At 34.9% G+C, this 25237-nt stretch overlaps 1 protein-coding gene across 3 annotated transcripts in view; it reads left to right on the top strand.

Annotated features, from left to right (window-relative positions):
• Nucleotides 1-25237, top strand: part of CSMD3 (CUB and Sushi multiple domains 3) — a 935029-nt gene that overhangs the window by 755024 nt on the left and 154768 nt on the right. For 2 of the 3 annotated variants that reach the window (XM_037048421.1, XM_037048420.1), the window contains 3 exons: nt 21259-21372; nt 21885-21980; nt 23532-23735. In XM_037048421.1, the coding sequence (XP_036904316.1) occupies nt 21259-21372; nt 21885-21980; nt 23532-23735 (414 nt within the window). The remainder of the gene's footprint in view (nt 1-21258; nt 21373-21884; nt 21981-23531; nt 23736-25237) is intronic. The other variant, XM_037048422.1, reaches the window with a different exon arrangement.

Raw genomic sequence — 25237 nt, 5'->3', positions numbered from 1 at the left:
CATTAAAATATAGTGCTTGCTCTAATCTAATAAACTGATTTCATAAACTACTTAGAGTCTTGACACTCAGTGTGAAAAGACTTTTAGAAAACCTTGAGTCCATACGAGATGCAGTAGACATGTTTCTCCTTTATGACAGGGATATGTTTGTGAACACGTGAATGTTCTCAGGCTTACTCCTCCCCTTGCTTTAGCTAATTGCTCTGTTGACTCTCCCCCCTGCTCTCTGCCCCATGCAGGACACATCTGCCAGTTTTCAGATTATTCAGTAGAGCTGTGTACTGTACAGTCAAGAAAAGGAAGAGAGGGAATCAGATAGAGAAAAGTGAGAGTGTAGGAAAAACTGTCTGAAGGTTAGGACTGGGCCTTAGAGAGGAGAATTCTCTAAGACAAGAAAAATGTCTTGCATGCTGGGTATAGGAGAGGAGAAATCTTTTGGAAAGAAAAATGGATGCTACTAAGCTGTACCTCCTCTCCGCTCCATTTTCGCTATGTTCAAACGTTCATCCTTGTAAGGCTGTTACTCAGGATGTGGTACTTCACGAATGCTTGCCGCAGAATCAGTCAGCCTCTGAAAAGTAACATGTATCTATGAAGTAGAGCAAGTTTCACAATCAGGGTGACAAGCATTGGTCAGCTCAACTTTTTCTTCCTTTTTTTTAAGAGAGTAAATTTCACAGCTCAAGGTGGCCTTCATGTAGTTATTGAGTAATGCAGTCTACAGAAATCATCCATCATTTCTCCGTTCAAGCTCTGCCTCTCCAAAGAAATTAAATGGCAGACACATGCCATACCTCATCCCCATTCATTTTTCTTACTGTCCTTTGCTCTAAGTCATTGCCAGCAATCTGCAGCTTAAAGTGGACGACTGTATGCTCTACGTGTAAAAACTATACAGTGAGAAACTGTTCTTTCATAAAATTAATCTTAAAGAAGCCAGCACTTCTGCTTTATGGTCAGCCAGCTGTAAACAGCCAGCCAGATGTATGATATCCAGGTGTAGTGCAGCCTTCTTTCAGTTTTACTTCTCTTTCTATTATTATCAATTTCTATTATTAGAAATAGACGATTTCTATTATACTCTTGGGGAGTTTATTAGTCTTTATATCTGTGAGAGTAGAGAATGGTTTGAATTACCCAGAGAGCTTGATTTGGGGGCTGTGAGATCTTAGGCATCAATCCACAGAAATAAAAATTAATTTCATCTTTATCTAGAACCCCTATCTAATTGCCTCAAGTAGAAACTCTCTCTCTCTCTCTCTGTGTCACACACACACACACACACACACACACACACTTCCCTAACAGCTAAATTAAATCCCTTTTCCCCTCTGTTGACCTATCTCTCTTGAGTAAATTTCGGACAGGCCAATAATGTAGGAGCCACATTACATTTTATAATCGGTGCCATCAATCTCTGGGTTAGTGAACTCACTATTATCCAAAATCAAAGTGGCCATTAATTGTAATTCTGAAACTTATGAATGCTGGGCATAAGGTTGCTTACCAGGTGATTTATGTGCAGAGTTTGCTATGTCTCCTAAGATATATAGTGTCTGGTTCATCAATACTCTTTTATAAATCCATATTCACATATAATAAGTCCCAGATTTTGAACATAAAAATATATACATTTTTTATTGCTTAAAAACCAATCCGTTGTTAGTCTCAGAAAGTATTTAAAGAAACCTGCATTGGTTAGAAGGAGCAACAAATTACTAGGTAGCTGGGGATGCCCGCATGCTTTAAGCAAACCCTAAATACCAGCCATAGATAGTGATTCCTATGACAGATGGCGTAAAGAAGTGAATTTAATCATGTGACAGTTTTCCATAGGACAATATATTTACCTTAGGAAGAGTTATTGAGGGCAGTGTTGGGGCTTGGTGATAACCGCTTTCTCTTTTCCCACTGAACCTGGCCTCTGTCACTCTTCCCTGAACATAGCACTGTATGACTAATTCTTGGATTTGTCTGGGGAAGTGAGTAATGAGGGGGAAATAGAGATCTGGGGGCGGAGAGCTGGTTTTAAATGCTTCCTGACGTGATGCACATAGTACAAGTACTTCCACTTGAAAAACACATTTACTCTTTTCCTGGCCCCCGAAATATGGGGCAAACTTAAGACATTCTACTAAAGTATTTTTAAGAAGATTTTATGAAAAAAAATATTAGGGAAAAATGAAGACACTGATCTCCATTGCAAAAAATGACTGATATTTCATTTGATTGATAGAAATTTCAAAAGACTGAGAGAAATGCAGCCTTACTTAGAAAGAGTTTGTTAATTTGTAATGGTTTAAGCTACTCAGGGAACCACACACTTTTTAAAAATTTCACCTGTCGCTAGAGTACAGAAAAGTTGACACCTCTATAAAGGCCACAGGACAGTGACTTCTCAGTGAATATTGTTTAGTGACAAATCACTGATCATTTCCAAACTTTCAGTTTTTAGAAAAGAGAGATAAAGTCCCTGGTGACCTATTCCAACAGAGCTTACATAGTTTTATGTTTATAAATGAGTCCATTGCTTTGGATATTTTGGTCGTAAATGTTTTTAATTACTAATTATCTATATACGTATCAATAAACTTCAATGGGATTTTAAGTTAGGTTTCCACGGTTTTGGGCAGTTAACACAATTCCTTTTGAAACTCCCTGCCTAAGAAGAAACCCATGCTGGAGACCGCATATGAAGCCACTCTTTTGTCTCCATACTAGTAATACAAACATACTTTTGTACCTTTATTCTATCTTATTACACCCTTGGGTCATAGTACTCATGTTATGTACTTGTTTCTTAATCCATTTTGTGTCTTTACTTTTCAATAAGTTTCAGTCTCTGAGAGGCACAGCATTACAGGAAATCTGTGTGCAGCAACCTAGCAGGGAAGTTGCAGGAACTATCCACTGTTTCCATGAGCACAAGCTCCCTTTCCCAGGCGACTCTGGTTTTGTTCTTTGGCCCCCAGGAGTCACCACATCGTTCTTTGCCTTGCACACCTAAGCACCTGTCTTGCCCAGATAGAATTCAGTTCATCTGGAGCATGAACACCTCCAAACCAAGAAAGAGCTGTGTGCTCCCTCTGGTTTCAGAGAGCCCATGTGTCGCAGGCACAAGTGTCCTTGGACCACAGCCTTCCAGATGTATCTGTCTTTACAGACGTGCTGTTCTCAGCCTCCTCCACAGGCCCCTAGATGGTGGGAACAGCTCGTCTTATGTACTTCTAGTTCAGCATGTAATGACATTCTTCTGCTTGAGACTGTCTGTGCCCAAGACCTGGAACTGCACCTATCATCTTCACACTTGAGTTCCAATGCCAAGTGCAGCGTGAGCACCTGCCATCAATGATTCCTTTTAAATAAGAGCTAATGGCAATGTGTGCAGAATGGGTGATGTGGATATTATGAACATTGAGGAGGTCAAGTGAGTTAAAATGTGTGGGGTTGAATGATGGAAATTCAGAGAGGATTCACGCAAGAGATGAGCCTTGTTGTCTGAGGGCCAAGTGGTACCTGTCATACAGGAAGATGGGGAGTGAAAAGGCATTTCAAGCAAGGAGTAGCCTGAACAGAACACTAAAGAAATAATTCCACCACTGAATGTGCCATACAGGGTGGTAAGTAAATGTTAACATACTGTGTCCTCCACTAGCCTCTAAGATCCTTGAGGGCATGGACTGTATATTTTCAGCTCCAAGAATATTTATTTACACATGACTAATGTTCAGCAAATATATTTATTAAATAATTGGACATTAGCCTTACTTCTAATTTGTTCATGAATTTGAGGTCAAGTTTTCAGGTTACCCTCCCACCTTTGTTTTTCTTAAAATTAAATCTCTACTCGGTTGCTTGATATTTTAAGTTTTTACTTTCTATGATGAATTATGTTGTCTCTGCTTTGAAGACAATTTTTGTGTGTGCCTAAATTCTTAATACTCTGATTTTAGCTTGGCTTTTAGTACCTCCAGACCCCTTTTCCAAAGATTTAGTTACCTATCAAGACATAAAAAATTACAAAAACAGTTGCAATTGTTTAATTAATGAGCATTACCAAAACACTAATATGGGTTGATGATCTAGAGTTTATATCAGAAAGTGAAAAAGTGGCCATGAGCCCTGGCTGGTATAGCTCAGTGGATTGAGTGCGGGCCTGTGAACCATATAATTGCCGTTCGATTCCCAGTCAGGCACATGCCTGGGTTGCAGGCCAGTTCCCAGCAGAGGACTCACAAGAGGCACCCATACATTGATACTTCTCTCCTGCCCTTCCCCGCTAAAGATAAATAAATAAAAGTTAAAAAATTTTTAAAAAGTGTCCATGAGTATTTTTCCTTAACAGTCGATAAGGTGGTGGTGGGCAGGGATCTAGACAAGCTTTAGAAATTAAATGCCAGGGAAACAGTTGTGGGGGGAGAGAACATAAAAATATCAAGCTAGTCATGTAGCCCATCTGCTCAATTCCACAGCACAACTGTCTTAGATAGAGAAGTGATATGATTAGATTTGCATTTTAGATTAATTACTTCCATAAAGGTGTGGAGTTGCTCCCGATTTCTATGCGGAGACATCACAGAGAAGGTTAAAGATGCGTGGGCCTGAACTGATGTAATAATAGGAATGGAAGGGAGAGAACATGGTTAAATTAGAATCAAGACACATTTAGAAGATAGAAAGTAATGACTTGTGTGATTCTCTATGTGAGGTTACCCGAAGGAAGTATTTAAGGAAGCAGTTCTGGGGGCAGACCCTGTGCTTTGGGACCTAGCGTCGACGAAAAGTAGGCCATCGCACATATTGTGAAGTGGATCTGGGGACCAGGCACATACCTTTTCTCCAGTTAGGAGAGATTTGGCAGAGGAAGAGGCACATTGCTTTTATTTGACTGGTAGCTCTCTGCCTTGCCTCCTTAAAAAACATTCACGACCGTCCATCTCAAATGAACTGAACTGAGTACCCTCACTTTGGTATCCTTCCTAAAACAAGTTATGACAACTCAATTTATTTTTAAGGAAGCTCTGTCAGATGTGATTGATAATTGCTTAAATAATATCGTTTATAAGACAAAACGAGGAAACAAAAAAAGAGAGTCCTGTCATGCTGACACAATCTTTTTTAACACCTGGCATTTGAAATGAATACAAGATATTGTGATTACCTGAACAGCGTAAAAACATTTTCTCAGCATTTCTTATTTTAGTTTTTTGAACATAATTGAAATTTCTGTGTTCATTGCACAAATTTGTGAGCCAGGGAAGTGGGTGCTGGGATACACAAATGAGTAATATGAAATAGTGGAGGAAAGACATTTAAACCCAAATTTCAAAATACTGTGCTAATTTATATGAGCAGAATAAGCAGGGGATGTGTAAGCAGCTCTTACCCCAGAAAATGCTGAGGTGATGGCAGTTAGTGCTCAGTGGCAGCTTCTCTGACTGGAGTTTGCAGAAATGACTAGACATTAGCTAAAAACATGATGCAGTGAGACTAGATATGCAAAGACAGAGAGAATATACAAGAAAGAAGTTGGGGGGAACACACAGAAAAAAGGGGGCCACAGAGTACCAGGAGTCACTCATTGAGTAGATAATTCACTTTCATTTGCTTTTTACCTATAAAATAGATCTAAAAATTCAACCAGATATGGGATTCTATTGTGTTCCTTTGATTCAAAGAATTGTTTCTAAAAATATTGTAAGAAGTTCACAGTCAATGCAATATATCTGGGGTAGTGTGCAACTAATTTTTAAAATGTTTTTACCTCCATATTAGCTCACAAGAGCTGTTTTGTTTTATTTTGTTGCCCTTCACCCAATAGAACTAAGCAAATGCAATCCTTTCTTAAAGGTTTTAGTGATTGGGTTCGTATCTGCAGCCCCATTGTACTACATAGTCCTTCATTTAAACAGTATCCACATGATAGAGCAGTGATCAAGAAGCAAAGAAACTGACTTTGATGTATTTCAGTGAAGCCATCCTCTGTGGACACTTGAACTTTTATTTTTGTTTAAAATTGAAAAGACTGAAATGGGGTCCAGACTTCAGTAAAAATGTGTCTTCCCATGTTTTTCAAAATTACAAGTTTATAATTAAAATGTTACTCCATTGCATCTTACCTTTTGTAGTATAATATTTATTTTCTGATTTTGACAATTTCACTACTATAACATATATTATTATATGATTAACATATAATTATATGATTAGGCAAATTATATTGTACTCATTATAACCATTATATATGAGGGGGAACCTAAACACCTGGAATTTATTCATTAAAAATTTTGCATTTATTCTCACATGTTCAAGCTTTAGTCACCTTCCAAATATTCAATTGATATAAACACCCATAGGGACTTTTTTCCCCACTGCTCAAAACAGGTTTTAAACTTAATTGATTTTGATGACTTTTAATGCTTCTGCCATTTTTTCACCTCTTACACATCAGCAAACATTTCCCTTTGAGAACACTCTTTCATCTGGGGAAACAAACAAAAAGTCACTCAGGGGCAAAGTAGGGTGAATAGGGAGGGTAGGACATGAAGGATCTGGCATTTTCTGGTCAAAAACTGCTGAACACTCAGTGTGGTATGGGCAGGTACACTCGTAAATCACCCATCATGTAATGGGCAAATGCACTGAGTCTTCAAAAAAAATTCATTGAGGCCAAAGGCAGCCTCTCACCACAATGCCAGCCAGTACACAAATACAGATGGGTTCCTAGAACACCCTCCCATTTGGAGGAAGCCTGTACTACAAGGAAGATAATTTTGGGAGTCCCCCTTCCTACATACCACAGTTCAATTCAATAAAAGAAACTCTTCCACTGTTTGTGTATCACTTCTGGCCATTATTATTTGCTTATTTTCTGATTTTCAATGAAAATAGTTTTACCATATGAGGGAGGGGATGTCACAAATGATTCACACTGCGTGTCTGATTTATTTGGTAGGCTGTTGTTTTCTACAATGGTTAGAAGTGGGTGTTAGTTCAAGAGGTGTTAGCTGTGAATCTCAGCTGCACAAGTGTCCTTTGAGGCAGCCATTGGGACTCAGTTTCTTCATCCTCAAAATAGGGATAGTTACACTCTGCTCAAATTGTCACTAGTCAATCCCGAGAAAATACAAGTACACATTAAACCCCTGGTGGCATTAGTAAGGACAGCAAATGTGACCATCACAGTGACAATAGGCTTCCTTTGGATATTTTGTGTGTGTGTGTGTGGCCTCTCCTCACCCTCTCCTGAACTCAAGTGCATTTTCTAAGCTATAAATTAAATCCAAAATAACCTTGAAGAATATGGGTAGTTCACAAATTGAAGTCACAATATTATTTAACACACTATACCTATCATCTCTAAATATGAGAAATGAATAAAAAAGGATTTATTGCAAGATTTCTTATAGTTCTCATTTTTACAAATTGACTTGTAAGCTCCCTGTGACCTTTTAATAGTATGCTCCCCAAAGGTTTTCAGAGTCTCTTATTTATTTTGGAATATGATATCTGATAAATTATACGAGTCCCTCTTTACAGTACTTTCTGTGCTTAATGATTATTGCTCATTAGGGCCCAGCATTATTTAACTGTAATGAATATTTAACAATTAACAATTAAGAAATAAAATGTAGTTACTCAGAAAATTGTTATACAAATATTGTATATGGTTATACAAAATTTAACAATAGTATTCCAATTAAGTAAAAGAGAAAAATAGAAGAATGTAAATGTGAAAAGACGCAAAAATTCTATTACGGCAATTTGGATCGAGATCAGACATACTTGGGGGTAGTTGAATAAGTTTCTTGAATTACATATTATATCCTTGATCTCCAGGGGGAGTTCTAGCAAAAGCTCCACTGAAAATAAGGTTCCATTCATTGAAGAAAAAAAGTGCTCCATTTGTGTTTTGAAGCTGGTGACCATGACTTAGTAAACCACTTGACAACAGGTGATATAAGTGAGTCACATACACAGATCTTTGTGTTCCTTATATATAGGTTCTTAATAATCACAATGTGATTATATAGTAATTTTTAGTTAAACATAAATTATTCTTAGCTTTTTATGGTATCTAGAGCCAAAGTATTAAATAGATGAGTTGTTGCTTTTTGAAATCTCACTTTTAAATTATATATTTTTATATTTCTATTTATTTTTGATCAGGGCTTTGAACAGTTAACCATTCCTGTTGGGAGGAGTGAAAGTGTTGCCATTTTAGCTCCTTTTGCATTCAGAACCGAAATGATTAATTTGCAACCGTTTTCCTATTGAAGACAATCCAAAACACATTTTTCACACAGCTTCTGTTAACAGCTAAATGTTTTATACAGTTCTATGAATAAATTTTGCAAATACAAGTAAAATGCTCCTTTACACTATAAAATGAGCTATCTCCATGGAGTTATAACTCATTAAGGAATTTAGATTATTTAGAATGATTCCACACTTCACAGCTTCTGACATATCTAGACTACACACAGGGATCTTAAATCCTTTATCACAGGACACTCCCAAGGGCTTTCACCCTCTGATGTTGGGTCTGGGGAGGCAGGGTTGGAGGGGGGTGGACACAATCTGAAGGGAATAAGGCACAAAAAATAGGAATGGGAACTCCAAGGTAAATTATTAATTTAAATTAAGACCAAGGGTCCAGTCATTCTTAGTCTGGACCTTTGTCCAGCATGTAAACACATGTACTTATTCCAATATGAAGATAATTGCGATTCAGTATAAAGTCCTCACTTTTTTTCATTTCTCCACCTTAGTAATCAATTTAGACCTCTTTGAGTACAACAGCATAGGCATCGTAAGACTAAGCAACGTCTTCCAGTCATGTCTAAGGGCTTTAAATTCTCTTTTCCCAATGAAATCCCAAATCCTGCTGGGCTGTGTTTCTTGCTATTCTAGTTGGAATTTAGAATGCTTTTTCCTATAGGATTTGGATTGAAAATTAATCATTCAGCCTCTTTTGAGCCTCCGTTTCCTCATTTGTAGAACAAGGAATTGAACCAGAGGTTGCAAAATCTCTTGCAAAGTTAAAATATTCTATTATTTTCATGAACTACACTGGTTTCAGGTTAAATTGGTTTTGTGAGTTAATCTAGGCACCTATTATTTTTACGCTGTTTCCATGAAAATGTGCATTTAAAAATCTTAAGAGCCTGCTGGTAATACCTTTCGAACATAACCCATTTACAGACAGTGGATGGATCTGGTATGGGACCTCCTGTCTTTAACCACCACGGCCCTCATATCACTAGTTTTCCGCGAGGTGTAGTTCTTTGTTAATAAAAGGCCTCCACTCAGAAATGGGGTTTTACTAGTTTAGTGGAAGGTTAGCTTGTTTTACCATAACTATCAATTACACGCACACCAAGTGAAGGAAAAAGCAATCGTCTCAAATTTATTTCAGCCTATCTGTACACCTAAACAAAGTTCTAGTCAAAGTACGTTTATACAAAAAGCTGAACCATATTTATATTTATGATATCTAGAATTTCCATTTATTTATAAACTTTTCAGCAGTTAGTTTAGTGGGGTTTTTTAAATTATGGACAATAATATTTGAAATTGTTTCTGAAAAAATAGGAGAAAATTATTTGGGACACTGAAACATTAAATAAGACCATTTCTCCACTAATACACCTCATCGTGTTCCTTGAATATATAATCTGTAGAATTATTTCAACAACTCCTTCATGCTCCATTATGTGTGTGTCTATTACCTGTGTATGTACTGTCTTGGGAAGGTTAGGGACTAAAATGATATTTACAGATCTGATGATTTGGACAAAATGACCATTAGTAAGTATCAAAATTGACAATCTATTATTATTGTTTTCATTGTTAAGATTGCTACTGAACATTACTGCTGACCATCATGTTTGACAAAATTTTTAAAAATGGGTACCTTATGTTATTTTTAAAATTATGTTTTCACTTTAAACCTTTTAATAGAAGAGATTAGAAAGGTCACAAAGTACAGGGTATGTTTTTCTGTGCATGTATATATGCGAATGGCACTGGGTATGTTAAGCACCTGCTGGTTAAGATGCTTTACAGATTGATCTTTCAAAAAAGCCTATGGAGAGGGTAATTTTTTTTTGCAGATTAAGAAAACTATTCAAAAGGATTTAGTAGTTCGGTCAAGGTCACACAACAGCAAGGAGCAAAGCTGGTCAAATCCAAGTTTACAGGACTGTAAATCCCAGGCTCTTTATGATGAACATTTCATTTTGTAATCTTTATAACCACAGAAGTTATATATCCAGCTACTACTCTGAAGTCTAAAACATATTGCTAATAGTCTACAGAACATATGACACCTGATTTATTCAGAATACATTTTCATATAAGTGACATGAGTGTATTTTCAAGATAACAGAAGTTGACTCCCGTATTTTTAATGATCATAAATAACATTCTGGCTCTTTAGGACAAATGCATTTATAAATCTACTATAAAAGTATCTCCCACACCTTTCTCAACAAAATATTGTTTTTTTTTTAGTTCAGAGGCTTTATCATGTATCTTATCTGCAGGGTTTTGCTGCCTTAAGTTTTCCTCACTGACTGGTGAACACTGTTGAAAGCAACGTGTTCACCAGTACACCCCAGAGTACATCAGTGCTCTGTAGGGTAATAGTTAAAAGGCCAGGCTTATGAAAGGTCATACTTCACAAAGTCAAATCTTAGCTCTTCCTTTCCCTTGATGGCTTTGTTGTTTTTGATAGTTGTCTTAGCTTATTTGCCTCAGTATTTTTCGTATTTAAAATGGAGACAATAGTGCCTACCTCAGTGTTTTGAGGATTAATCTAGCTGATATAAAAAAAGAACTTAGCTTATATTGTTATACATAATAAAAATTCAATGAATGATAACCAGTTAATATTATAATTTTAGGATTTTTAAATACGTATTTATGTATTTAGTAATTAGTCGAATACACCAGATATGCCATTTTCTAAATTTCTAGCACCAGCAAATTCTCTCACATTTCTAACACGGGTTCAGGAAAATCAATCCCAGAACGTGGTAGGATTGTGTCTATAATAAGAATAAGTAGGCTTGGAATTTCTTCTATGATTATGTACGAGCATGACTCTCAATATGATGAGACCAGAGACCAAATGAAAGAGATGACTGATGATGATTTTATGGAAAAACTGAGAAACTTTTTAAAAATCTTGCTCTATGTTATACCCTTTCATCTGCCATCCTAAAATAGTTGTAAACTCTACCAATTGAAGAGCTCTTGATGAGAACTTTGGAAGGTGAGGGGTTCAGGGGGCCTCACCCACAGGAAAGACGTGATGTGTAGGAGGTGATATCCTGAGTTAGTTTAAGAATTCAGTGAAAGCAAGACTTTGAGATTAGTCTAAATTCTGAATTGTCTGTGAGAGTCCCATATGGGGACTCAGGAAATTAACACTGGCCCGAGTGAAATGGGGCCTGGGAGGATTAGGAACCATGCCCACTGAGCAGCCCTCTCAGCTCAGAAGTGTCCTCCAAACAGGGTAGCAACTTCATAAAATTGAATCTCAACAAAAACTAGATGGCAGAAATCATGTGGATCAGTTGAGTTTTATCTTAGTTTAGTCTCCCTAACTTCAAAAGACCCGTATCTTTCCATAAGTACATGATATTAAAAATAAGATGGGAGTCAGAGATTTCATACTAGAAAACTTTAGGGACATATAACCCGATGACATACATGGACTTTGTTTGGGTCCTGATTTAATCAAAGCAACCGTGAAACTACCTTTTGGAGGAAGAAACATATGGAAATGGACTCACAAAATGATTGTGAGTGATACAAAGACATTGTTAGTTCTCTAAGATACGGTAATTGCATTGTGCTTCTTTCTTAAGTCCTCATCTGTTATACGTAAATACCGAAGCATCCATGGGGAAGGAGAGGACATTGGGAGTTGCCTACAGCACTGCCAGGTTGGGGGTACAGGGCAGGTGGGAAAACACAGCTGACCCAGGACGGGCAAACGTCGCTAACATCTGAAACTGGACGATGGGTTCCAGGATGTTTATTTTACTGTTCTTTCGATTTTGTACATATTTGGAAATTTCCGTAATTAAAAAATATCTCACAAATTTATTTTATTATCCATGTGAGAAATTTTTCCTGACCTAAACCTGTCTGGTCTAGTTGGTATTTGGAAGACATATTCTACCAAATATGCAGAAAAACATCTTAGAGATGATTAAAGAAAAACACTCATCTAAATTGAAATTGAGTTTAAAAAAGCGTTAATGTAATATTCCAACACTTGAAACTTTTGACTTTGCTTTCCTTGTTTAATTCTTCAGACATGCTATACAACTGCTTGTGGTGTTTTTCTTGATTTCATTGCTTTTAAACACCAAATTAATTTTGAGCTGTTGGGAAATGTTACAACTGCCAAATTGCAGATAAGCTGCTGGTTTGCAATTGAACAGATATCCAGTCCTGGAAAAAGTTAAAGAAAATTTAAATATATTTGCTATATGAGGTGCTTCTTTTTCTAAAATGTTTATATGTTTAAAATATGTCAGGTGGGCAATTTTGAAATTTGGCTAGTCAGGAAATGGTCACAATATACACAGAAAGTCAGCTTAAGGGAAACCTAAAATAAGTATTATGGATTTAATCAGTAAGCCTGGTTTATGGATTGACAGAAGTATCACACCAGAAATTGCTAACAGGAAAATAAATTAGAACCCTATTTACTGTTAAGACTTCAGACAGGACTAAAGTTCTGGAGCCACTAAGTTACTAAATAATTGGGTGTCATGGTGAAATTTTATATATATAATGTGTGTATACACAAAATATAATGTGGAGTATTATATAAATATAATAAACACTAAATATGAAATATGTAAATATACCAAATATATAAATGCAAATATAATATAAACTACTAAATATATGATATATTTAGTATTCCGTGTGTGTGTGTGTGTGTGTGTGTGTGTGTATGAACATTTTAGAAATCCTGATCAGGTAGCTCAGTCGGTTAGAGCATCATCCCTGTATACTCCAAGTTTGGGAGTTCAAGCCCCAGTCAGGAAAAATACTGGAACCAAACACTGAATGCATAAATAAGTGGAATGACAAATCAATGTTTCTCTTTCTCTTCCCCCTTCCCCTTGCTTTCTCTAAAAATCAATAAATTTTTAACATAACATTTTATTTCCTGATTATTACAAAATAGCAATAATAAGGAATGGCACTTTATTTGCAGAGCTAGAATGATTTCATTGTGCTCTGTGAGCTGCTAACCTAGCCCTTCTAGACTATTGCTCTAGGGAAGGATTGACCCCAAGGCCTAGGTCAGAGCCCAGTTTCTGCATGGAGGTTTTAATAGTCCCCTCCTACCCTTTTCAACAGCATGGATGGAACTGGAAAGCATTATGCTGAGTGAAATAAACGAGGCAGTGAAAGACAAATACCATATGATCTCACCTTTAACAGGAATCTAAACAACAAAACAAACAAGCAAGCAAAATATAACCAAAGACACTGAAATAGAGAACAGGCTGACAGAGACCAGAGGGGAGACGGGAGGGAATTTCAGGGGAAAAGGGGAAGGGTTTACAGGAACTAGTGTAAAGGACACATGGACAATAACTAAGGGGGGTGGAAATGGGAGGGAGGTGGGGAGCACTGGGGGAGGTGGACAGGGTTGGGAGTAAAAGACAGAAAACTGTACTTGAACAATAATTAAATAAATAGAAAAAGTAATTCCCTACATAATTCAAATATGGTTCACATGATTTACCTTAACTAAAATACTATATTAGTATAAAGCACCTCGTTGTGAGTTAATAGTTACAGTTATTATATAGCAATAACCTTTGGTATTTAAAAGTTATATGTAGAAATTATAAGCTTCCAAAATATTAATGATACTCTCATTTATTATTTTATTAATTAATGTAACTTTTCCCCATACTTTCCCACTAAATGACTTTTTAAAAAATAAGTAGCACACTGATTTGATCTAGGTGATTTTTTTTTAATTAAAAAAAATTTTTTTTTCACCATGATCAAGTAGAATTTATTCCGGGAATGCAAGGTTAATACAAGACTCCCAAATATATAAATTTGATTTACCCCATAAGCAAAAGGAAGAATAAAAACCACAAGATTATATCAATAGATGCAGAAATAGCTTTTTTTCCCCAATTTTTTTATTTAATTGATCTAGATGATTTTTAAAATGCTGCCTTTTGGTGTTTTTGACAGTAAATTTTCATATTTACCTTTTATTTATTTATTTTAATAAAAGTGTCAGTTGGATACCTCATAATTATTTTTAAATGAGAGAAGCTTTAAAATCATGACATATCCGCGTAGTGTGGTTCCACAGTGCATCCTCAGAGCAGTTTATACAATAAGTAGTCTCACATTCAGAGCCTACTGAGAACAAATGGTTGTGTTGATGTTACTAATTTGAAGAGGAAGCCTTTGGCACAGGTGGACATTTCTACAAAATGTCTTGAAATAGTTACATGAAATGAAAGTGTGAGGCAGAATGCATATAAAGCTAGCCAAGCTTTTTGATTGTTTATGTCACCAACAGTCACTTTTTATACTTCGTACATAGTCAACTACAGTTCCAAACGTATCTTTGCCTTGAATATCCTTTATTTCTGTTGTTAGTAATGTGAGTGCACGTGTGTGTGTTCTTCTGCACTGTGTTGGTCCATAAAAAGCAAGCTCAGCAAAACAGTTATGACTTAAAATTTTTTAGCATAGTGACCAACTAGCTGAGTGCCTAATATAATCAAAATGAACCTTTAAATACTAAAGAATGTGTGGACTTTTCAAAAGTGCTTACAGGAGTACTGAGAATCAAGCCAAGATCTAACAGGGATTTGTACGTTCTAGTTCTTTTCCTGCCCAGACTCCCTTTGTGTGGGAATATGTCTTCGTAATGGAGTTTCCCTTTGCAACAAAAGGAATTAGGGTGAAGGGAGATACAAACACAGGAACCGAATGACCTCTTGCCTTCCTTTTATTCTCTTTGTCCATTTAGAAAGCTACTAATCACATTTTCACATTCCACCCAAAGGGAGAGGGTGTGGAATCAAGTGGTTAGAGAAGTGCATCGCCCTTCTTTCTGAAACTGCAACGAACCTTGGCTGTAACAGCTGGAATACTCTTCCAACCCAAAGGGCTCTGTCATTTGTTCAAACAACGCATGTATGGAAAGCAGAGAATGAGAAAGGATATGCTGTTTCATAACAAAGGCCAATTATATTTAGTCCATCCGTAAATTTTCAGAATGAATTATCTGCAAATAATAGCAGCAAAGTAATTAGAAATAATAACTAATATGTATTACTATGTTTCAGGCATCATTTAATGATCGGTTTAAGTAATATCTACCTCAATCCTACTAGATTGAGTACATTTGTCATCCCTCGTTTACAGATGAGGAAATTGAGGTATGGAAAGGAAAAGTAACTTTCCTGTCTAGTACATACTGGATTCAATGGTAAAGAATCGAATGCCAGAAACTGAATCCTTAATTGTTCATTAGGTAGTTTTATGCAATGCCCTAATGTCAGATCCACAGAGCGGTAATTTGAAAGCATCAGTCTTTTTAAATCTTCTCAGCTAGACATGCTGACAGTCTTTAAACTGCTTTATCCAGTCTGTTGTGGAGCAAGGAAATGTCATTTTAGTATCGTGGTACGTATGATAATGAAAGAGGCACCCCCAGGCTGACTAGCAGAACTACCACTGCCCAGAGACTCCTACTGCCCTTTGCCACCAAATGTGAACCCTTTTACGTCAAAGCAAGTTTCATGGACCTGAATTCTCCATAAGCTCTTAGACATTTTCATCTTACCTTAATTACCACCTTCCCAGAAGTTGTTAGATCATTTCCCTTGGTCATGGCTCAGTCTGATTCTGAGTTAGGATAGTCTGAATTACTTCCTTCTGAGAGAAAAACAAAATTTACAAAAAACAACATTGAAACCCTTTTTTATTTGAATATATATAAATTTATTTGAAGTTTGTTTGCTCATTTTTTATTTTTATTCAATAACTCCAGTTCTGACCACTAAATAACAATAATCATGGCCATGCTTGTTTTATCATCTCATTTAAAGTTAACTAATAAATCAGTAAGCTTTTGTACTATCTACTAGCTAGTTATTTTGATGGAAAAAGAATTAACTTCCCAAAATTCCTGACTTGCTCAGGCAGTGGTGGTATAACTGAAACATAGGTTCAGCTGCCTGTCATAACAAAAGCCAAACTCGTGAGGGAGGGGCTGGTGCTAAAAGAAAAACAAAGGAAAGAAAAGGAAAGTGCAGATTTCAGGAGAGAGAAGAGAGAGAGAGAGTTGACCAAGTCCTCTGTTCTGAGGGTTTTTATCCCCTCTCTAAAGGTGGGGGTCATAGGGGAGATCCCAAAGGAGGGTCTCAATAGGATATGCATCAGCTATCCAGGTGTGTCCTTTCTGGATCACGGTCTCTACTGACTGGTTGGCACTAGGGGCGGGGTCATTAGTCACTGCATCTGGTCCTGATGTCAGCCACTGCCTTGCCCTGCCTGGTTTTGTTGCTTTTCTGGGCCTGGAGCTGAAACACAACTGAGGCCTAGGTGTTACCTCTGGTTTGACCGTAATTCTCTCTCTGTGATCAAGAGCTCTGAGGCTTTGTTCCTAAGATTGTTTGATATGGTTCAGAACCTCATTGTCTTGAGGGCTTAATGCTTAGTAGAGTGTTCCTACAAGGGCTATCTGAGGCTTTTTCTAGCTTCCTTGTTCCTCCTATGAGGGGTCTGACACATGACTAGCAACATGCTAGAAGAGGGAAGGTGGGAGGGTCTCAACCACATGACCCCGCTAGAGCAGAGATATGATAGAGCAGGAAATGTCACCCTGGGGCGAGGTTCCACCCTATAGTTTTCTGTCACTAGGTACCCAGTGCTCCCTCCACCCCATGACATTCCATACCTTCTCCTGCCTGTCTAATCGCCTGCTGCAGACAGACACAATACCTGGTCTCATCAGAGTTTAGTTGGTCATAGGGCAATCAAATGAACCAGGACAAAATTTTAAAGTTGAGGTAAACATCCTACCAATATGATCTAAATTAAAGGTTTCCTCTATGTAAGTGATTTGATCAGAATTTAAAATTACTTTTTAAATTCTAAATTATAGACCTCCTCCAAATGTTGCCCATTAGAGGCTGGTTGAGGGCTTGCTTAGAAGAATGACTTAAGTGATTAGCACAGCAGTGTGGTGCATGTAAAGACATGCCCTGAGTGTCCTGTTGTTGGTTTATAATTAATTAGCTGATTTAATATCTTTTTATAAGGAGAAAAGAAGGTACACTTCCACCTGAATGACTACAAATATAATTAATGGGGTCTAAGAGCAGGGACCCTCAATGTATTGGCTAGCTTTTTAACCCCAGTCATTAACTCAGTTCCTGGTACATCACAGAAGAGAATCGGCGAATAGTAGCTGAATTAATATACTCTATTCTAGAAGAAAACATTTGGTAAATAAGAGGCTCAGAAGTAGTTAGAGGCATAATAATAGATTCTATGCATAGGCTTATTTATAGGAATATTTTATACCTTTCTTTCTTAGTAAACTTCCCTTCTCTTACCTTTTTTACCTTGCTGTAATACATGTAACTTATAAAGTTAGGTTTTTTTAAACCAAAGAGTTAAAACTTTTTAAGTATCTATTACACTCAAAGAAGAAAAAAAATTTTAAATGGTGTTTTCTTAAGAAACAGCTTAGTGTTGATAGCCTAGTCTAATAGCTTAAGAGCAAAGTACTTTCCATATCTACATGCAGAGTTCCAGAAGAATGGAAAGAAAGTCACAGTTGAGATTAATAGAATTCAGTATTTCTGTTGGAAACTAAGAAAAAGAAGGTAGACTGTTGCTGATAATTCCAGAAGGTGTATTCGGCCCAGGCTATGGGAGTTAATTATAGTCCTAGAAAAAGAAGGGTGGTCTAGCCGTTAAGTTAAAGTATCAGCATCTAGATTAGTGTTAAAAATGTTTGTTTTTTCCATTTTTATTTTTGTTTTAAAGAGGAAATGATCATGGCTCCCATACAAATAAAAAAATAAACATGTATAAAATTCTTCATTTAAGTCATGAATTGATAAGGGAACCAATTAGATGTTACAATGGTTTGAAAGAGAATTTGAATAATCAAAGATGGTGGGTGGATGGATGAAGTGAATTTACAAATGGATGCAAAACTGATCTGTCTATTAGATGGTAATCCATTGTCTGTACGACAGCCACCATAAACACAGGCAAGCAGAAGCATGCACTAGACAATGGATTGCTTACAAAAAACAACATCCAGTTATTTTTTGGTCCACCTTAAATAAAGGTGGACCCAAAAATATCACATTTTTTTCCTACTTACAGTCTAAAACATGCAAAGGGTACAGTTGGTCATTCAAAATGTTTTATAAACAGAAGGCCTTCTGCTATCTGAACATAAGAAAAGTAAGTAAATTAAGACATTTGCAGATAGAATGGTGGAGCAAATTCAAGGGTACCATTTAATTGGATAAGATGGGAGTATTTGATTTAGAATCTTAATGTATCAATTAAGTAAGAAAATAGTTAACCTGATGTTTAAAAAATCAGATCTAGTATGCAAGTGTTGTTGATTTTTCATACTACAAAAACCATAAAAAATGTATTTAATTTTACCTTGGATATAATGATTCAGTATCCTCTCGGAATAACTTCTTTTTCTAGTGAAAGCTATTTTTAATTTAAAATTTCCATTGAACATGGGGAGATGGTTGAGGAGATGGGTTAAAAACCCAAGGGGAATATAACCAATAGTATTATGACAAGTTTGCATGGTGACAGATGATTACCAGAGTTAGTGGGGTGATCACATTGCAAGGTCTAAAAATATTAAAGCACTGTATTATACACCTGGAACTAATATAACTAATATAATATTGTATAACAACCACATTTTTTAAAAGAACAGTTATATTAAAACAAAAAATGAATAGTTAAATTAAATTTCTTTTAGCCATGTTAATGCAAAATTAGGTCACAGTTAAAGAAAAGTAGCTTACTGCTTGCTCAGTAAGGCAGGTTTCAACAATCCCCCTTTTTAACCCCTACATTTCTTAATTCTCCCTAACCTCACTTCAGAATTACCGCAATAAATTACAAGCACAAATTATTCTAAAGGGCATGCCCTTCAGTTTTCTTTACTTAACATAAAGCAAATAAATGATACTAATGGATCTATTGTTCAAAGTGATAGTCTAAATACCCAGTTTACAGGTGATACAAAAGTGCTCTATCAGTTACAGAAATAACAATTGAAAACAAGAAGCCTACAGACAGAACAAAACAAACAAACAAACAAAAAACAAAAACAAAAGAGTGAAGTTTTTTTTTTTCTTAGAAAAATATCTTGGATCACTGATACGTACTTTGGTTGCTTTAGATGTTGTTTGTAAATGGAGCAGTTTGCTTGGAAATTTGAGGTACTTAAGCATAAAGAGTAAAAGATGTTGAACGTTAATTATTTTCCTAATGACTCCCAAAGAGATATAGAGAAAGAATGTTACCTGTCCGGAGTCTGGTGGCCCCAGTGTACTTGATTTAGTGAAGTAAGTCCTTGTTGTTAGTTCCTGCATATGGACAGACAGCGAGTGGCAAGGTCTGCAATATGCTAGAACCTGTTAAAGACACATTTTAAAGCAGATCATCTAAACGCCAATCTGAACAAGTGGAAAAAAAACTAGAAAACAAAAACTTCCTTACTGTCTTTTGGAGTATTTTCAAAATAGATTGGGACTTGGTAGATCAAAATATGGATCTTTTAAAAAGGTCTGAACTGAAATGTTTTATATGACTTGCAAACCATTAAAATAAATGACTACACTTATATGACTTGGTAGAAATATAAATTCGCTTTCATGACTTATAAGGAATGCCATAAGGAGGATTTTGTAATGAGATTCACCACTTTAATGTTCAGAAATTGTTCGAAGCAGCAACCCTGTTCAACTTCCTTACTCCACGAAGATCTGGACTGAGGTTACCAGCTTATTTTAGCAGGCCAAAAAATAACTATAGCTTTGTGTACAGTATTCTTATATGTGTTCATATGCAAAACCCAGCATTTTTTTAATGAACTGGCCTGCCTCCCTAGAACACCAAGGGATGACCATAACCTTGATTTAAGGTATAAAATATGAAGAACGCTCTATATATTATAGATTATAATGAACTGTATAGTTTAGTTACATTAATGTGATTTTAAATTTATAAAACTTACCTTTATTTTATGGTATTAAACTTTTTTTAAAAAGTCATGCCCTTTTAAATCTCACAACTTTTCTGCCTAAGTAGTATTTTCAGGATCATTTTTATTATCCATTTCTTTTTTTAAAAACACAAAGCAAGCTGATATCTGTTTTGGAACAGGTTCTTTTAAGTTATAGTTTGGGGAGTTTCTGCACATAAAGTACATACATAATTTAAGGAAAAGTATGAAATTAAATAAAAAAGAGACATTTTTAGAGCTCTTTAGGTAAGTACTTCAGATCTGTACTTACCATGAAAAAGCAATCACGTTGTGAAATTTTATAATATCTCAATTGCTGAGGAATCATATATAGTATTTCCTTACTTTGGCAGAAGATTAACAATAAATGTTTAGAAATCACTTTTACCTTAAAATATGAATTAAATGCTATACCTGAAAAATATCTTGCTGATATTTTTCTAGTGAAACTATTATTCCTAATGGGATAGTATTTTAAAAGCAAGCTAAAATAAAGTTTCCCCAAGTTAAAACTCCATCTATCGCCTATAAAAGAGGAGAAAAAAATTAGAAAAAGAGAAGAGAGTCACAAAGTGATGAGAATTAAACTACCAATGGGAAAATCAAAAAATAGTTATTATAAAGCATTAATCACCAACCTTATGATTTCCAATCTAAATTAAATGTTATAGCCATTTCATTTATTTTTTATAACTAGCCTTCTTAAAATTTCATTACTTTCAGGCCATGGTCATTACTTTTATGACCTGAAATATATATGTCAGGCACATCAACCAATTGGCTTCTATCCTTTTTTAAATATAGAAAAAAAAGATGACTATTATATTGTAATACTTTGTTCTCTCTCTCCTCCTCTTTCTATTTTTTTTTGTTTTTTTGTTTTTGTTTTTGGATGGTTGGTGATTTGTTTGCTTCTCCTGGTTCCTGTTGATCAGTGGTGTTTGGCCAGTTTGTATTTTTCCAGACATCACTCCACGATGTTGTTGAGGTGTATGATGGGCCAACTCAGCAATCTTCTCTGTTATCTTCCCTCTCGGGATCCCATTCAGGTATCCTTTAATAGAACTGCCATGCATCAGTTATTGATTAAAGACTGACGTTGATTGATATTGTAGTGAAAGTTGAGATTTATGTCATCCATATTAGAGATAAAGTAAACTGAAAATAGAATTACGCATTATTTTTAAAAAAAAGAATAGAAACAGAATTAGTAGTGAATCACACTTTTGAGAAAAATATAGCCAACTATTTGCTGGGGTTGTAATCAAGTAAATATAATATTTAGTCACTTAGTCTTTGGTGTTTAATGTAATATAAAATATTTAAGGATTCTTTAGAGAATGAGGCAATATGTATTAAAATGTACTTATAGCCTGCCAGTAAAAAAGGTTGCAATTAAAGTTGAACCCAGGGAAAAATATATTGTCAGAGATGGGATATACTAAAGTAATTTGATAGAACATAGATTCATATTTTCAAATGACAGTGTAAATTAATATAATTTATTAGGTTTACTGAATGAAATTATTTATGATATCTTAGTGTTTGTTTTGTTGAGTAGGAGAATCACTTCCACTGAGTTCAGGTAATCAGATCACAATTCGATTTACTTCAGTTGGACCAATAACAGCTAAGGGATTTCACTTTGTTTACCAAGGTAAGTGACCCAGTAGCTTAGTAACACACTAAGGAATGATGTTAGTTTCCATGCTGTGTTCAGAGTTATTGAATGATCCGATCCTCATAACCATATAAGAGGGATACACGTTGTGTTTTTCTTTGAACAGTTTTGCCCTGTTCCTTCCCCATCACGACAGCACTATTACCTTGACCAAAGTCAAAAAAATACCTATTACTTCATCATCATTCTCAATTGTATGATTTCCTTTTCTTCTAACATTTTGTTTTCAGAAGTTATTTTTTTCTGACAACTCTTCACATTCTGCCTATTCTATTTTCCTCATAGTTTTGAACTCTAAATTGAGTTGCACAAAATTTCATGTTGATGTACTTAGATATACCAAGGAAACATTACTCCATTCTAAAATTTTAGTTTCTCATTGTCTCAGGAGAATTCAAATGTTTTTCATGGCTATTAAATATTTTTGTGCACTTAAACATAGGTTCACACCATTTTTCTCACCTTTTACAGATAATCGTCCACATTATCATTCAACTAAATTAATCTATCATTTGAAATATTTTGTTTTAGTTATATATGATCATGTAGTATTCTCAAATGTATCTTAATATTTCTAATAAATTTATAATTATTTGTGATTTGATATTTTATTAAGCCCTCTAATTTTATTTATAATATTGGTTATAACACAATTTTATTTTAATAGTATTCCCTCTATTAAACAATGTGGGGTATCATGAATTTTAAAAGGCACTATTAAAATTGAATTACTTTTACTCAAGTCGGATAGTAGGAATCAGTCTATTTGGAATTCATCATATCATTTTGGGGGGCATTGTCAAACACTTTGATCCCATCTTTATGTATTTTAAAAAGAAAAAACATCCTGTTATCATTCTCTTTTACTAAGCCAAAAAAGAGTCGTAATTAAAGGATATAATAATAATTCTAAAAGCAATCTCAAATTTGCTATTGTATAATTATTATTGAAAGATAAATTCCTATTGTTGTTAATCTGTCTGACTTCTGCTAAGCCTGAATGTAGTTCTAGTCTTCATCAATAACAAACATGCCTTGAACAACTAAGTGTGTAAACATGCTATGAAATTAATAAAGTGTTGTGTTTGCTTTTTCAAATCTATGTTTTTAAGGAACAACTACTGACAAAATTGTGACATTACCTCATGTAATCTGACACATATTATTTGAACTCAGTATTCCAGTTAAAAAAAAAAGCATATGTTCAGTCATCATCCCATAAATTGACTTATATAATTCAAAGTACTTTGTTATATTAACAAGAGTTTTGTAAAACAAAAAAGTAGAAAAATGATGTTTAAAGGATCAAAGCAAAATGTTTTTAACAAAAAAATCTTGACAACAATATTCATCTTAATTGTATTTATTCTGTATTCCTTTTAAAACTTTTAGAAATGCATTTAAATTTTTAATTGAAGCTTTGATAAAAGGTGAAGATTTCTTTGAAATCTTTTTAAATAGTTACATTTGGAAACCTGTATTTGTCTATCAAATGTGAAGTTAAAATCAAGGCTTGTTTGTATGCAGCTGTTCCTAGAACAAGTTCCACACAGTGCAGTTCTGTGCCTGAACCGAGATTTGGAAGAAGGATTGGCAATGAATTTGCAGTGGGTTCATTGGTTCTTTTTGAATGCAGTCCAGGATATATTCTCCATGGATCCATCGCAATTAGGTGTGATACAGTGCCCAATTCTTTGGCCCAATGGAATGATTCCTTACCTACCTGTATTGGTGAGTATGCATATGTGTGTACTTTGTGACTGTACAGATTTTATATCAAATTAGTCATCTTGCTTATTTTGGTGTATCTATTTCAGATTTAATAGTTATATATTCATTTTAATTACTTTATTAGTTATACTTAAATATATAAATTAGAGTGAATGTTAATGTAATGAGGTGTGCTGCAATCAATGAAAAATATTTTGTGTTAAATTAGCTGGAAAGTTTCCTCACTTATTTACTTATATAGATAAAAATATACAACATATTTCCGAAAACAGAATTTGATTGCTACTAATAAGGGATTGAAATAAATATCATTTTTATTTTTAAAAAATTTTATGTGAAGATTTCTATGCTAATATGTAAAGAACTTGCATGTCTTTTAAGGATCATAGAAATTGATATTTTAACATATTTTACTTTGGCATCAGAAGAATTAGAAAACATGCATTAGTGAATAAATATATTTGTCTGTTAGTTATAAATATGTGTGAAAATATAAAATTAGAGATTTTAACAGTCTTATACAAACATAAATGGTAACATTTTTTAATACATAGAATGCACAGGCTTAGCCAGGAATCTCATCATTTTAAACTTTATTTCTTCAATACTATATCCAATTTAAATTGGTAAATAGAATACATACCAAGTGATGGGCCCTTGGCATGCTAAGTTACATGAAACAGACAAATATTTTTAAAAAACAATAAAATGTAGTTCAGAGTTGTATGCTATTCCAGAATTATTAGTGGCTCTTGGTTCCATAAATGTAGAAAATGTAGAAGGTCGGAAAGTCACTTTCATCTCTGTCTCCAGAGCATATCTGGAAGTTATTTAATTTTTAATTGCATGCTATTAAATTAAGAGAAGAGTAGTAAGACTTCAAGTTAAGAAATATTTCTACTGCATTGAATTGTTTCTCATTAAAGTTTTATTGGTATGTAATTTTGAAAAAAATAAAAAATTTAAATAACAAAAGATAAGCAAAATTTTGTTTTTATTTTAATAACCTTAGTTCTTTACTTTTTTATAGAGAAAACATAGATGTACATATGCACAGATATAACATATATATACTAATTCATAAAATTTATTTTAATGACACTTTTGCCATACCTAAAAAGCACTTACATGTGTTGGTAGTTTTTGTTAACTCTTTTTTTTAAAGATTTTATTTATTTATTTTTAGAGAGAAGGAAGGGAGAGAAAGAGAGGGAGAGAAACATCAATGTGTGGTTGCCTCTCACATGGCCCCACTGGGGACCTGGCCCGCAACCCAGGCATGTGCCCTGACTATGAATTGACCGGCGACCCTTTAGTTCACAGACCGTGCTCAATCCACCGAGCTACACCAGCCAGGGCTGTTCTTAACTCTTAAGACACATTTTACCAATATTTTACACAGATTTAACATAATATTAGCTCACAGTTCATTAAAATAAAGTATACTTTTAAATTGTGAAATAATGTGGAAGGTATACTAAGGTATACTATTTCTGCTGAGG

Source organism: Sturnira hondurensis, unplaced genomic scaffold (assembly GCF_014824575.4).
Source record: "Sturnira hondurensis isolate 20B ecotype Veracruz unplaced genomic scaffold, ASM1482457v3 Scaffold0006413, whole genome shotgun sequence".
In the NCBI taxonomy this organism is placed as follows: Eukaryota; Metazoa; Chordata; class Mammalia; order Chiroptera; family Phyllostomidae; genus Sturnira; species Sturnira hondurensis.
Note: the sequence above shows the minus strand (reverse complement) of the source record. Positions and strands in the feature narration are given on the sequence as shown.